Below are 16064 nucleotides of genomic sequence, written 5' to 3' on the forward strand. Positions count from 1 at the left end.
CACATAAAAAAGAGAGTAGCAAAAACTTCAAACTGACAGGATTTACTCCAGCAATGCTGGAATTAAAAAAATATGCAGCCACTTATTTTTGTAGTAGTAGCACTGTTGTCTGTGTAACTATAACAGTAAAATGAGCAAAACACTATTTGATACATTTTACACTTCCTATAGCACAGCTGTTAAACAAACAAACAAGCAAACAAAAACCACCATTTTAACACACTGACTGCAGAGACCACAACTGTCATCAATTTTTCTGTGCCCAGGTATGGACATTGCAGATGTTGCCATCATTTCTACCCTTTAAGAACTATGTTTAAAAATTCCCATGCACACCACGTGTTTAATATGTTATTAATGTTATTAATATATGTTATATATTAATAATATGTTATTAGAGATGCTCTATTAGTCTGAGTTCACAAAACTTATTGATAACCCATTTTTTGACAATTCTGTATTTGATATGCCTTTCCTGACTATAAAGCTGGGCTTACATGACAACATTTTGAAATTATTTCTGATTTTGAAATATAGAATCATAGAATCACCAGGGTTGGAAAAGAAGTCCAAGAGCTAGTCCAACCATCCACATATCACCAATATTTCCCCACTAATTCACGTCCCTTAGTACATCCATTGCAGCACTTAACCACTCTTTTGGAGAGTAAATTTTTCCTAATATCCAACCTGAACCTCCACTAGTGCCACTTGACACCACTCCCTCTCATCCTATCACTGGTTAGGTAGGAGAGGACAACAAATCCCACCTCACACCCTCCTTTCAGGTAGATGTAGAGAGCAATTATGTCTGCTCTTAGCCTTCTCTTCTGGAGACTAAACAAGCTGAATTTACTAAGCAGCAGAGTTCCCTCAACTGCCTCTTATAAGACTTGTGCTTCACGTCCCTCACCAGCTTCAGCGCCCTTCTCTGGACATGCTCCAGGGCCTCAGGGCCTTTCTTTTAGTGAGGGCCCAGAACTGAGCACAGTGCTGAGTATGTGGGGACAATCTCTTCCCCACTCCATCTGACAAGACTGTTTCTGATACAAGCCAGGATGCCATTGGCCTCCTTGGCCACCTAGGCACAGTGCTGGCATACACACAGAGCTCGTGTACTTGGTGTTGTTATAGGTACATACGTTCATGGACAGCCACATAGAGCGCTCATGTGAACACAAACAATAACAACAGCATCATCCTGTTCCTCTCCCTGGCTGAGCAGGACAGAACAGGAATGCATGTATACATAAGTACAGCGTGCATGCCTCCAGCAGTGGGCCTTAGACAAGTGGTCTGTGCAGTAGCTGCTTCTGGATGCCAGTCTTTGTTCCAGTACCTAGACGTGAGCCTATGAGATATACAGACACGCTCCCTGTCTTCCAAGCCATTGTGCATCCTCACTGGATTGGGTGGATGGACCTTTGCCCCCTCACTGTGGCAATCTATGCAGGCACAAGGGCCATTGAGCTCTGGTTCCACGCAGTGAATGGCACACGGTGTCATGCCCCTTAATGGCACATAGGTGTGGGGTCCCTCTGGCATAGTGTAGCCCAGCTGCTGACACCAGACCCTACTCCAGCTGCAGCCACTACAGACATACAGGTTTCTGCCGCTGAGGTCCAGGCGCAGGCTCTGGTGTACAGTTGCTACTCAGTGAGCTCTCAGACACCTGCAGGTTAATGGCCCCACAAAAATGCCAGCCACCAACTGAAGATGGCAGTGCCAGATACTTAAGCAGACAGCAACCTCTGTGTCCTTCAGTAGATAGCTGTGCCGTGTGCAAGTCGGCATGCATTCTGAGTTTTCCTTATATCCTTTGCTGTACGTGTGACAGTGTTCTTGTAACACATAGGAAATATTTTGGTTCTTTGATACATGTCCCGAGTAAGGTTCTTGATTTCAGGTTGCTTTTGCCTGGTTAATTAGGGTAATCATAGTAGCACAGAAGGTGCGTACCAGGTTATAACACCCGATGTCGTGATCGGAGCTTTGCGCTCCGCAGGTCTCGTCCGGGCAGAGCGTCGGGAGCGGTCGAACTTCCATTCCTCCGACGGCAGCCGCCGTCCACCCGGAGGAGCTCAGTTTCTGTTTCGATTTCGTTTACTGAAAGCCCCTGGCTTTCGGGAATGCAGAGCCACCAGGCACCGCGAGGACGACTCTATCCAGCGCATGTGGGGACACCGTTCCTCCTCACCCATCCCCGTCGCCGGCGCTTTTCGGCCTCATCTCCTCGGCCGATGACCGCAGCTCGCCGGCATCGGCCACCAGGAGCCGGCAGGTAGGCGAGAGGCCGGTGTGGGCGGGGGGAGCAGCCGCTGTGGTTCTGGCAGTTCTCTGCCGCGAGCGGCTCCGGGCCTGCGCTTTACTCGGGGGTACCTGATGGGGCTGGGATGTCCGTCTGAAAATCCTGAACAGAACAATAGAAACACCCATCCCCCCAAAACAGCAAACCGAATCAAAAACTCACTACAGTTGATATATATGGCATTTATGGCTGTATCTACATCTGTACCTATGTCCATGTCTACAGGTGTATGTATATCTAAATCTATATCTATATCATCTATATCTTCTATATAGGACAAGAGCATATGGTTGGACAAGGGGAAATGATTTCAAGCCAAAAGAGGGGAGATTCAGATTGGATGTAAGGAAAAAGTTTTTTTTGCAATAAGGGTGGTGAGTCACTAGAACAGGTTGCCAAGAGATGTGGTGGATGCCCCGTCCCTGGAGACACCCAAGGTCGGGATGGATGGGGCTCTGAGCACTTGATGGAGCTGTGGGTGTCTCTGCTCATTGCAGGGAGTTGGACTAGATGACCTTTGAAGATCCCTTCCAACTCAAACATTTCTTAATTCTGTGATTTTACATCTGTATCTATACCTATATTTATATCCACATAGTTTATGCTTTAAATCCTGTAAATGATACATATATATAAAACAGTAGGTATCTGTATACATACAAACATATAAGACTACCACAGTGAAAAAAATTTCAGTGGTCTTTTCTTCACTGTTATGTGCTTGCATGGAAAACCCAGCTCTGAGCTCAAGGCAAGTGATGAAAAAGAGGAAACAATTCATGACTTTGACAGCTGGCTACACTGATGGCTTCTGTGGTCTCAAAGTCATTGTTTTACAAATCCCTTTTGGTTTCTTTTTGCTGCATCTTCGCTTCTGAGAAAATAGAATGTCATTAACACATGCTTTTAAGCATAGTAGAAACTAGTGGAAATAAACCTTCATCAGTCTCTCCTACTATGGAAATCCACCATCACAGCCTCCTAGAGTACTTTCAGATTACCAGAAATTAAATGTTACATTTTGCTATTTCATACTCCTGTCATGTTCCTCCTACGCTTCAAGTAAAAAGGCCAACTCTGACCAATTTTGCCTGTTATGTGTTTTTGCTTCCATGACAGGTACTCTGAGTAGGCTGTCAGGTTAAAGAAGAAAATATTTCCTGGAAACTTTTAAGTGGTCTTACAGCATTTAAACTCTTCTGACAATCTTCTCCACTTTTTGAGATGCACAAAAGCAACAGAATTGGGTGAGCCTACACTGAAGCATAGGCTTGAAGTCCTATTTGGTTCTGTTGAACACGTCCCACTGCAGTCAGCAGGTGAATGTAAGTAATATTCTTTGTCTTCTCGTGCTTGTTTTCTTTTATGTATTCCTTAATGACTTCTAGAATCACAAAAAAGTTTTCCTGAATTAGTGTAGAGGGATCAAACATTGCCTAAATATTATTCTGATTACACGACACATTTCTTAATTTGCCTGTGGCATTTCAAGTGCTAGTTTTCCCATTTTTTGTCTCTGGTTACAGTTAACCACTGTTAGCAACAGAGAATTTTCCCTGCTGGGGAACTTTCCAATAATGGGGAAGTTTCCTGAAGAAGTGGAGTTACATGAACATTTAAGTTCTGCTATAAGAAGGCTTGGGCAAGTAGTTCTGTTCTTGTCATCTCCATGTGATTGTGAGGGAACTGTGCAGCCAGCTGTCCTGAAGACTGTTTCTTGCTACAACTACTTTTGCCTCTTTAGAACAGTGTTATCCACAGATGTCAGAAATCAGTCCGAGGAGAGAAGGAGCATTGTGGCAGGTTCTGTAAGAAAAGCAGTGAGAAGACTCTGGATTTGGCTTGGCATTTAGGTCTCAAGCTGCTTCAGTTGAGCCACCTTGGGCATGAAGCAGAGCAGTCTGTGATAGTTACTGCAGAGAGCATTTTTGAGTGCTTTTGGATTTGACCTGGACCTACTTTTTTATCCTCACTGAAAGTGGACAATTGAGTACAGCGGCACAGCAGACTATCTCAGTCTTGAGGAATTTTGTAAGTAACAGTCATATATTTTCTACATCTAGTAAAGCTTATCTTCTTCTATGGCAGTTGAAAGCAAAGGAATTAGAATTTTACAATTTCAGAATACAGACATGGGTCTGAGAACCACAGAAGAGCTTCCTTGCTATCATCCCTCTCTCAGGAGTTGATTTCCTCTCCTAAGAGTAATACCTACAGAGCACTGAGATGGGATGCATCCACAGGCGTGGGTGTCCTCCTGTGTCAGTAGTGCATGTACTCCTTGTTCTGGTCACCGTTTCAGTTCTGATCTCTACTATGAATAGGCTATGACCTCTCCATTATGATCTCTACTATGAATAGACACTATGAATAAAGCATTTTCAAGCTTGAGTGTTTCAAGCCTGAGTGTACTGCAGTTTTCGTCATTCATAGCTTGGAGAAGACTGTGGGGAAACCTCACTGTGGCCTCTTGGTACTTGAAGGGAGTTTATAAACAGGAAAGGAGCCAACTTTTTACATGGCCAAATAGTGATAGAACAAGGGGGAATGGCTTTAAAGTAAAAGAGGGGAAATTTAAGTTGGATGTTAGGGAGAAACTGTTTATTCAGAAGGCAGTGAAGCACTGTCACAGGTTGCCCAGAGAAGCTGTGGGTGTCCCATCCATGGAGGTGCTCAGTACCAGGCTAGATGGGGACCTGGGCAGACTGACTCACTCAGTGAGTGGCAATTGTGCCTGTGGCAGGGGGTTGAAACTTGATGATCTTTCCAATCCAAGCCATTCTATGATTCTATGGTCTTGGCATGGCAAACACTGAAAGTTGCACATCTGCACAGGGCAGCCTCTGTGGCTTACTCTATGCAGGCCAAGCTTGGAGTGAATGTGGCTGAGGCACACCTGTGAGATTTGTCTATCTCATTTGAAAAGGTTTGTTTTCTTGGGAAGCAAGAATTGAGGGAATCTAATGCATGTACATCACCTAGGCATCCCTGGGCAATCAGACTGCTGTTGCTTTTAAGAATGGTTAAAGAGTGAATTGGTATCCAGATATATTAAGAAGACTGTTAATTATTCATTCATGAAATGTACCTTTCACCTTGAGTCTTGTCTTTATTTTCTTGTCACTGTTAGCAGAACCCCAGTCATGCCTGCCTAGCAGCATGCTTAATGGGCTCCCTTCCTGAGCTCCAACTACCCTGCCATCCACAAACACTGTGCTGGGATCAGACAGCAGCAATCTGGGGGAATAAGGAAGCCTAAATCAAATTATTGGGAGAAGCCTCATCCTCTTAAGCCACAGTAATGTAAAGGCATACATGTCTTAATGGCTCAGAGCAATATTGCTCATTTATCACCTTAGTGTTGAAAACCAGAGAAATACCAAACTGTTGGGTAAATTTTGCAATTCTAAGAGAATTTCATGAGTTAGGAGGTCTGATGGTTACCTTAGTTCCTAATTTCTTATGCAAATTTCTGTTACCACTAGAGAACAGTTGAATGCAATCTTTCCTTTGTATGTGCCAAATGAGAGTTTTATTTAGACAAAATTGTGGAGTTCTCTGTACTCACAAAAGACTTCCATTGAAATCAGCTTAAGCTTTTGTTAAGTGCACTTTGAAGATATACTACTGTTTGATCCCAGTACTGCTCTGACTTAAGTTTCACATTTAAGCAAGAGCAGTGGGTGTGTGAAGGCAAGTGTCTGAATTGACATTAATCAGTGTTTTGTATTTTTGAAATGTTGTGTAGGAGTATAAAAGTCATGTTAGTAAAGAGGGGAAAATTGCTGAGGGAAAATTGACACATTTGCATGTTCAGAACTAAAGCGGCAGAATTTCAAGGTTTTGTTTGTAGGCTGTTTAAATACTGTTTTACAAGGGCATTGCTGTTTCAGCGCTGTGAAGTCCCAGGTGCTACAAAGCTCAATGGAGTAAAATAAGGGCAGCTTTCAGGGAACTGAGGTCACTGCACCCACTATGTGTGCAGAGAATGTGAACAGAGAACTGCTCCCTTCTTTTCCCATCAGGAGAAACTATCCCTGCTGTGGGTTGTAGGAACAACTGGGTACTTGTGAGTATTCATTTACTATTTGACAGATAGTGATAAGGTTCATGTTTTGCCATAATTAACAAATGTGTTTACAGGAAATAAAATCAGGTGCTCTCTCTGAACCTGCCAGTGGAGGTTTCTGCCTCACTTGGCAGTCACACATGCAACTCTGTCATGCCTTTGCTAGAGTGGAATTCAGTGTCTTGTGTCCACTTCTTTGTGCACGGTGGCTGTGAATTGTATTTTATAGTGCAAGTTAGAAAATAAGCAAATATTTATGATCATCCATTATTGTTTTAGGTTCTACTGACGTGATGGAAAAGCTTTTGCTTTTGCACATGTTTCTATTCTGCTGGCACTCCCTAAATGGTAAGTAGCTGAATTGTAAGAAGTAACAGAACCATTTGTTTCCTTCTATGTGTAAGCATGGGAATTGTAATTTCTGTTTTCCTGCAGGTGCTTATTTGTTTATTTATTTATTTATTTATTTATTTATCTGAACATTTTTAAATAAAAAGGTCACTGTAAGCTTCCACGCTACACAAGATCTGTGTGCTTAGTATGAGTGCTTTGATGTAGGCTTGAAATCCCTGCCAGCAACTCAATATAGACATCATGGAGGCAAGATACTATCTGCCTTCAGCAAAATTGGCAGTGTTAGGTCTGGGATTTGTTACATGTTCTTGAACATCCCTGGAGAAAGGAACTGGCACTTCTATAAACAGAACATTCTCACAAGAGGCATTAACAGTTGATTAACAGTTGCCTGTTACTTTAGTGATGTTCTGAAAGCTGAGGGGGTGGATGCACACATGCTACTGTTCTTAGTACATACTGAGTACCTGCACAAAGCAGGTGTCTGCAGGCATAAACAGCCCTGATTGTTATTGCGAAAAGGCACGCAAAAAAACTCAACAAGAACATGGCAGATACTTTTGATCCTCAAAATGTCATATAAACATATATCATAGATATTGATTAAGCATGGCTTTCAAAATAAGGCTTATAACAGAAAATTAAGTTTTTTTTCAAATATTCTTTCTCAGCTTTATTCACAGTTGAAGCTCCCAAATCGCTCTATACTGCAGAACTTGGCAGCAATGTGACAATGGAATGTATATTTCCAGTGAATGGAAAACTGAAGTTCAGGGATTTAAGCATCATCTGGGAAAAAAAAGATGAAGTTAGAAAGGATGTTTACGTACTCCTCAAAGGAAAGGAAGACTCTGGAAGTCAGCACAGTGATTTTCAGGGACGGATAAAGCTGTTGAAAGAGAATCTGGATTTTGGGCGGTCTCTCCTTCAGATCAGCAACGTGAAGCTGAAAGACGCGGGGCTTTACCATTGCCTTGTTGAGTACGGGGGAGCTGACTACAAGACCATCAATCTGAAAGTTCAGGGTGAGAGTTCTACTGCAGGAGGTTCACTGTTCTAAGATACTGTGGGAAGATTTGGGGGCAGTCCTGGCAGAAGTGCTTGCTTGCATTAGCATTTCAAGAAAGCTCCCCAGAGACAGCAGCAGACTCGTGACCATTGCATCACTGTATGACCTTGTGTTGTCTAGGTGGAATCCATATGCTCCCCTTAATTTCTCTAGCATATGAGGAACAGTCTGGTAAATGCCGTTTAGATAGCTGTGTCAACATTGTGTCAACACTGTAATATACCCTGTACCCCCAATTACAGAAAGACACACAATAGTAATATTTACTTTCCCTAGCAGTAGCATTATTTACAAAAACCAAACCAATGCACGGAATTGTGGCCAGGAAGCTGGGGATAAGAAAAGGGTATCTTGCTAATAGATGGTGTTCTTCTGGCTTTCTCCGGGTAAAGATCTTCTTCCATCTCTTTAGCTCCTTACAGAACTATAACCCAAGAAGTGATAAGCATGGGAGACAAAGAGTGGAAGTTAACTTGTCAATCAGAAGGATACCCAAAAGCTGAGGTGATGTGGCAAAATGGAGGGTGTCAGGATTTGACTGATAAGGCAAATACAAGTTATGAAACTGGAAGTGATCAGCTGTATCGTGTGACGAGTACTCTCACAATCAAAAACAGAACTCATGAAAATTTTCGTTGCATCTTCTGGAATAAAGAGATTCAAGAAAATACATCCGCGACTTTGTACATACTAGGTAACTACTCTAAATTTCATTTATGGTAATTTACTTCAAGATATTATGTAATTTTATCTGAGTTGAATCAGCCGTTATTTCTTTCACATTCCTATCCAATTTTGGAAAGACCGAAAAGGAATACCTGTGCTGTTGAGTTTTGCTAACTGTGTATGCTTCCAGTGTACCAACACTGTCATTATGCGTCTGTAGATGGAACTAATAATTCAAAGGTGGGAATCTTATACAACTTATTCTTATACAACTTATGTGAAAACTGAGTGTTAAACTGTTATCAAAAAAAGATCAATTATTTGAAAAGCGTATCACTTGATGAGCAGAAAGGAGACTCATATAAATTAAGCATGCTTTAAAAAAAATTCTGTCTTGATTATGATATGACAGAAATGATGCTGTCAACAACCTGGTCTTTTTGAACATTTGAAAAACCTCGTCTTTTCCTGCCATGACAGCTTTGGCTGTGGGCATATATAAACTCAACATCTTGCTAAAAATGCCTGTGCTTTTTGTGACTGACAGGGTGGAAGCAGGAACTGAGACTAGGGAAGGTAAGCCATCCTTTCAAAGGGTGGAGAAAAGACAAGTTCAGTACTGATAAGAAAGGCATCCGGGCTTGAGGAAGCAGCATATCCTTTGCATTCAAAGTTTTACCAGAACAAAATGACGCCTTCTCTACTTTGTCAAACAGCTGTTTCCTCTAGTCTTGTCAGAAGGACACTAAGCTGGGTATAAAACTTTGTACCTTGGTGATAAGCAGGATTTGTGATGGAAGGAAAGGCACTGTCCAATGGAATGCAGGAAGCAAAGACAGATAGGAATTTGTTAGATAATGTTTATCTAATATTTGTTGTATAACATTCGTACATGCATTGTACGAATGCACGTCAGCCTCAGATAGAATCTAAAATGCTGTTATCACATCAATTATCGTCATAAAAATAATAATGAAAATGAAAGAAAAAGGGAGAAGCTTATGTAATTCTGCAATGCCTTTCATCTACTCCTATTTCTTGAAGATTCAGCTGATGACGTGCTGTGGACTGAGAGCAGGCACTTTTTTTGGCCAGTTTTCATTGTGAGTGTCCTCGTTGGATCAATGTCAATTACTGTCTGTATAAGGAAAGGTACATTCAAGATATTTATTTTCGTGTATCTAAGTTGTTATAATGTTTCCTGTTGATTCATCTTCGCAAAGGTGAGATGAGATCATAAAAACACTCCTTAGATCCTTTACAATGAAACTACTTGTTTTTCACCGCATTGTTTCTTTCTTTTTCTTTATCTGACTCAATCAATATGACCTGTTAGGTCAGCAGAGTGGAATGGGTTGCCCACCACACTCAGGTCATCTGATTATGCATCTCTATTAATTCTTCTCATAGGTAGAGCAATATGACTAATGCAGTATTGTACTGAAGCATCAAAGCATGGTTTATGAACTTACCAGAAATATAAGTTATTCTGAATGCTCAGAATAAATAGGGCACTTCAGGTTTCTTAGCATTTTTTTACTATACTGATCTATTATCTGATTATCTGATCTATGAACTCTAGATACATCCTCATTCCTGTTAAAATACTATAAAAAATGATACATTACATATGAAGGGATCAGTCCAGTCTTCAGTCTGAAAGTTGTTTTTTTTCACAAGATATTCCCACTGTGGCTTGGTGCCACTTGTTTCATTTCCTTGTTAGGTTTTTCACATTTTCTGCTCACTTGACTGACTTGGATTGGATAGTATCAGCATCACACAGTTGAAAACAGCTTAAGTATTAGTGCTAATTTGTTTTTATTTGCTAGCAAGCCAGAGGAAAGTCCTGAAGATGTAATTGTAAAGTATCTAAGCAACACCATGCTCATGCACTATTTCTTTGTCTTCTTCTTCTTCTTTTTTTTTTTTTTTTTTAAGTTTGATATGTTTGTATAACCTGAAATAGATACTTTCCTGCCCTGACCATCATCCTTCTGCTTCCTTGGGAGAAGAAGGGTTTGTTTAAGGATTTTAGTATCAGTGGTACCTTTTTGCTTTTCATATTAACACATTCTGTAAAGTCATGCAGACCTCAAAACATCCATAGGAGCTCATTTAAAAATGTGAAAAAGAGTGATTTACTGAACATTCTCTGCTTAGCCAGAATTTTTCCTCTAATTATAGCAAATTTTATCCTGTAATTTTAATAAATATAAATATATATACTGTAAAGCTGTATGAATAGACAGAGTATGGGGAGCATTGGTACAGTATTTTCAGCTTTATAATATCACACCCATGTGACTTTGTGAAACATTACCAGAAATGCTCCAAAAAACTGAACAAAAAGAGAACTAAGTGCTGCTTTTGAATCGCTCAAATCTTATAGTAGATACAAATAGGTAGCTGTCATAAAATTAAGCTGGGAGTAATTCACAGGTTGAAGAGTCTTCTCAAAAGCTTGTACACCAAAAGACATGTGCTTTCTCAGTCTGTATAATAGGACTGCGATTTTCCTGTCTGCCAGCTCTCTTTTCCCTAGTGAAAGTCAGAAAAAGCTCTCATTTCTGGCTGGAAACGACACAAAAAGATGTATCAACAGCAACTACGCTGAGCCTTCATTTTCAAACTCCATAAAATAAAAGCAAAAGAGAACTGAATGTGGATATTCAGTTTTCTGGTCACAAATTCATCTCCTGCACAGGTGCTATGGAAACGTCCTGGGAAAAGTGTTTGTGAAGCCTAGCAGGCTTGTGGGTAACACTGGCAGGCTACATAAAGGCTGTACATAAGCCTAAGTTCCAAAGAATAAACTCCTAGGAACATGATAGGAACAGGAGTAGAACATGAAAGTGGAAGAGGGGACAGCAATATCCTTGAATTCTCAGAAGAGTCCTGTCTGGGGATTTCAGCAAAGGTTGGGAATTTCCTTCATTGCATAAGTACTATTAATCACATGTTTGTCTATGTGATAGTATACACGATTAGATATGACTAACATGATTATGTTGTATGTATGTAAGTGTCATAAACTAAGAATTGATTCAGAAGCTAAAATAGTACTGACAACATTTTTCTTTTAAAACTCAAGCTGACCTAGATGACCAGACAGGCAACTCTTCAAGAGCAGAGCCTTTCTGAAAATGGGCTTGTTTCCCACTGAATACACTAAGAAGGTGATTCCCTTTTTGTTCTCTATTGCCCAACATGCTCAAATGTTTGGTGAAAATATATAACGAGAAAACATTTGAGCAATTACATTTCAGTTATGTTAATGGATAGTGTCAATTGAGTTTTGGCTTGCAAACTGACTAGAAAGGAAGTAGGAAGGAAAACTGACAGACTGTGAGCACTGAAGACTTGAAGAGGTGGAGAATTTTGAGAACCAGTGACTATACTATGCTAAGAGCACCCTTCCCACAAGCGTGCTTAAGCCCTTACTAGAGAATGAGTATTTTCCTTTCATTTTGACTTTTCTCTCTTATTTTCTTTAGCTAGAGCAAATAAGGACTGTGGACTTGTCTGGCAAAATCATCAGTTCATATAGCAAGTATGTACCTGTGGCTTAAATCTAGCTCAGTCGTGTCTTATGGAAATAATTAAAAAAAAAAATCCGTAACTGAGAATTTATTCTCTAATGGTGGCAATGACACTTTATTCCCTCCTGTTCAGACATATTTTTAGGAAAAGGAATAGAGTTAATACCTACATAGAGAAAAGAGACTAGAATACTTTTCTCTACTGATGGCTTTTTGAAATTTTTATTATTATTTATATGTTGTTTGGCTTTCTTCAAAGACCACTTTAAAATACACTACTCTGTGCAAGTTAGTCCATACAGACAGCTAAGATTTTTTCTTTAAGAAAACCTATTTTAAAAATGCTTGTCCAAAACAGACACGGTATTTGATATTAGTATCTTTCCTAATTTAAGTCATATGCTTCTTGGAAGCCCTAAGACAAGTTTAACAAAGTTTTATCTTTGCATGAATGGTTTTATCTGTGCTGACTGTTATCTGTGTGTGTGGTTTGTTTTAAGGAGTGTCGAAAGATAAGGACGTGCATGACTGCAGAGGTTCTTCTTTTGAAGATGAAGAGCTGAAATGTAAGCATAAATGATAACGGTAAAAATAGTGGCAAATTTCACACAGAGCGAATCATCTGTTATCCTCACATTTAATGACCATTAGAAGTCTTGACAGCACAACTGAAGGAATGATGATGATGATAGTGGGGAGGGAGGCCTTAGCTCATCATTGCCACTCAAACTTTAACAAGTTATGAGATTCTATCTCAGCAAAGCAGGAAAATAAATAACTGAGTCTTCGAAGCTCATGAAACAGACTGTGGCATGGAAAAACAGGGTGAAGTTATTGAAGCTTTTCTTTTACTTTCTCTCTAACTTTTAAAAGAACTTAAATTGCCTCCCAAATCCTTCCCTGCAATACTTTACTACTGTAAAACTAAAGAAAGGCAAGCATGTATAGATCTCTGAACAAAACAGCCAGGGCTTGGGGTTACCCTGCCAGAGAGAATGACAGATGGGGCACTGTATTGGATTTTAAAAGAAGCGATGATCTAAGTCACAGCAATTTCTCTGTATTTGTTAGGTTGTATTCATTTCGCTGCATTTGTACAAACACTAACCTCCAGTGTGTTTAAACTACCATTTCTTACCATGATCACATTTTGTTTCTGTTTGACCTTCTTATTATTTTTGATCTTTTGTTTTGAAAATGAAAGGATTTTTTCTTGGTACCTCTGAGAAAGAGACACAAATCTAATAAATGCTCTGTTATTTTATATTTTTGAAGTTTGATTTTTTTTTTCATATAATTCTTCCTTTTGCAGACATACAAATTGAGAAGACTTAGAGAAAGAAGGGGAAGATTTTCCATTGGTGGGGAAGATTTGTCAGCCCTGATGTTCTCTGCTCTGTCTGTCTGGGGAGATACTCATTTTTTGTTTTTCTTCTGTTGTTGAAATCTTCTTACATATTACTGTAAATTGGGAAAAGATGCAATTATCAAAGCATAATAGGCCCTTAGATTCTGGCCTCTTTTTATACAACTGAGTACAGGCAGGTTTATTTAAATGTCCACATTTATGCTTTCTGATGTTTATGCACTTTCAAGGACACATCCTATTGAAAATGTATTGAAGATAAAGCACTTTAGGTCTAAGATCATAAAAAACTTCACAGCTCATCCTTAAACAGTCCATTTTCTGAACTTTCTTCCTGTTGAAACTCTCAGTTCACTGCAGTGATTTTGTTTTCAGGCTTGTGAAGAATTTTTTCAATATGCATAGAAGATAAGAGTGCAACAAGAAAAGATGTTATATAATACAGGACATTTTCTGTCTCTGTTGTAGACCTTAAAATGCAGGCTACTTTCAGCTATTTTTTTTTAATGGATACTGTAACCCTCTTGATGACTATGAGAAAATTCCAGGAAATTATTATATAATGCTGAGCTTATTCATCTCTTTCTCTGAAAAAAGGTTGTTTTGAGGTTTTAATTTCCTTGTGATACAGCTGGCACTACTTGATTAGTAAGTGATTGTTATTCTTCTGATTTAATATTTGGGGATAATACAACTCTTTGGACCTTCAAGAAGTACACATCTCGCTTTGGATTGCCCTTTTGTTCATCTTGGAAACAGAAGAAGAACCTTCTCACTGCTAGGATGTGAAATATATGTTCTTGCTATTACTTAAGAAATGATGATGGAACATGCTCCTGGATAGCATTTCTTAATCTACTGCTGTGTTACATTTTGCAAGTTCATTGCTCTTTGGTTGTTTTTGTCACGCAGATTAAAATTATTTATCACAATGCCATTCATAATTGTATTTTTAAATAAAAACATTTTGGGTTTTTTTGGTTTTTGTTTTTTAATTATCATTATTTTTCCCATCTTTGACATGTCACTGTCTGGTGTGGGGACTGCTCATGCTGTTTCCGGAAAACTCAGATGTTCAAATAGCCTCTAATGTCTCCCACAGAGATAAACTGTGAAAACATGGAATCTCACTGGGCTCCTGCTTTATTTTTTCTGTTTAACTTAAATGAGTGTGCTTTGTAGTCCCAGAGGTGGGAATGCAGGTTCTGGCCCATGTCTTCACTGTGAGCAGAATTCAATCTAGCTAATACAAAGAGGTATTTAGTATGTCTCAGCAAGCTGCTTTAGGTAGTAGAAGGTTGGTACATCTAAGCTAAAGCGTAACTGAAGCTAACTCTAAAGTCATTTATTCATTGGAAGAATGCTATATGAACTCGGACACCCTCTCTTGTTTCTCAGCACATTTTTTGAAGCCTGTATCTTGTCACTGAAGGCAATTCTTGGTTTTTCCTTAAGTGCAAGAATGGCTTTAGAAGTATGAGGACCATATGTAGAAAAATCACTGTCTCCCTACACATGCTTGTGGTTTCATATTACCACATAAATAATGTCCTTTGCAGACTATCTCCTTATTTTCAAATTTCTCTCTGAAACCACAGCAGCTGTCTACCACATAGTGAAGTCAGGATGAAAAGAAAATTCTTCTAAATTAGTATGACACTTCACAAGGCAGTACTGTTAGTGTGTGCTCAGTATCACAAAACACAAGATGTCTTCATCAAACTCCACCAATCAACAGGAACTGCTTGTTATTGTTGCTAGTGCTAGACGAGTAAGACAAGAAAATGAGGGGAATATAAGTATATTTTTAATTTTCTTAGCAGAGCCCTATTATACAAAATGACAAGTGCTTGAACTCCTTAGTGGCTGATGGGAGGCCAGAGATTTTACTCTTTCACTAGAAAAGTGCTGTGTCTAGCAGATGATGAGAAAAGGCCTGTTGTCTCCATGCAAGTTCTTTGAATTTCTCTTCAGAAATACGACAAACTTTTTACATGGTCAAATAGTGATAGTACAAGGAAAAATGGTTTTAAACTAAAAGACAGGAAATTTAGGAGAAAAGGAAATTTTTCATTTGTTGGGTGGTGAGGCCCTGGCACAGGGCTACCCAGAGAAACTGAGGATACCCCATCCCTGCAGATGTTCAAGTCTAGATTTGATGGGGCCCTGGGCAGTCTGAGCTGGTGGGTGGGATTGGAACTGGATGGGCTGTAAGGTCCGTTCCAAACTAAGCCAATCTGTAATTCTATGATTATGTGATTCTGAATCTGTAATTCTATAACACTGTGTTCTTTAACATCCAAACTGTAAGTTGCATAATATAAATATGGCTTTTAGTATAAACTAATTCTCTTGACTTCATGAATACAGGGAAAAAGGCATCCATGGTGGTCCCTCACAATGCCATGAGGTATTTTGGCATAAATAGTGCCTGCTCATGATGGCAGAATACCTAAATAAAAATAAGACCCATTTGGATTGTGAGAACTAGGTAAGGGGAAATCCTTCCTGAATCTAACATAAAAACATAGTTAAACACCATACTTTAATATTTTTCCCTTGGTTAACAATTCTTGCATGACACTTCAGTGTTTTGTGATTTTTTTGAGAGCAGACTTGGTTTCAGCAACCTGCATTTTGCTTTTTAATGGACAAACAACTTTAGAGGCCCAAAATTGCTAAGAAAAGCC

The 16064-nt window shown here is 39.5% G+C and overlaps 1 protein-coding gene across 1 annotated transcript; it reads left to right on the plus strand.

Annotated features, from left to right (window-relative positions):
- Positions 1 to 3950: 3950 nt before the first annotated feature.
- Positions 3951 to 14337, plus strand: CD274 (CD274 molecule). The gene is given in 9 exon segments (XM_048932000.1): positions 3951 to 4339; positions 6657 to 6725; positions 7403 to 7756; positions 8213 to 8494; positions 9511 to 9618; positions 11964 to 11981; positions 11984 to 12019; positions 12509 to 12574; positions 13321 to 14337. Coding segments are annotated over 8 exon segments (942 nt in total). The 5' UTR covers positions 3951 to 4339; positions 6657 to 6670; the 3' UTR covers positions 13344 to 14337.
- The last annotated feature ends 1727 nt before the right edge of the window (positions 14338 to 16064 follow it).

Source organism: Lagopus muta, chromosome Z, assembly GCF_023343835.1.
Source record: "Lagopus muta isolate bLagMut1 chromosome Z, bLagMut1 primary, whole genome shotgun sequence".
Taxonomy (NCBI): Eukaryota; Metazoa; Chordata; class Aves; order Galliformes; family Phasianidae; genus Lagopus; species Lagopus muta.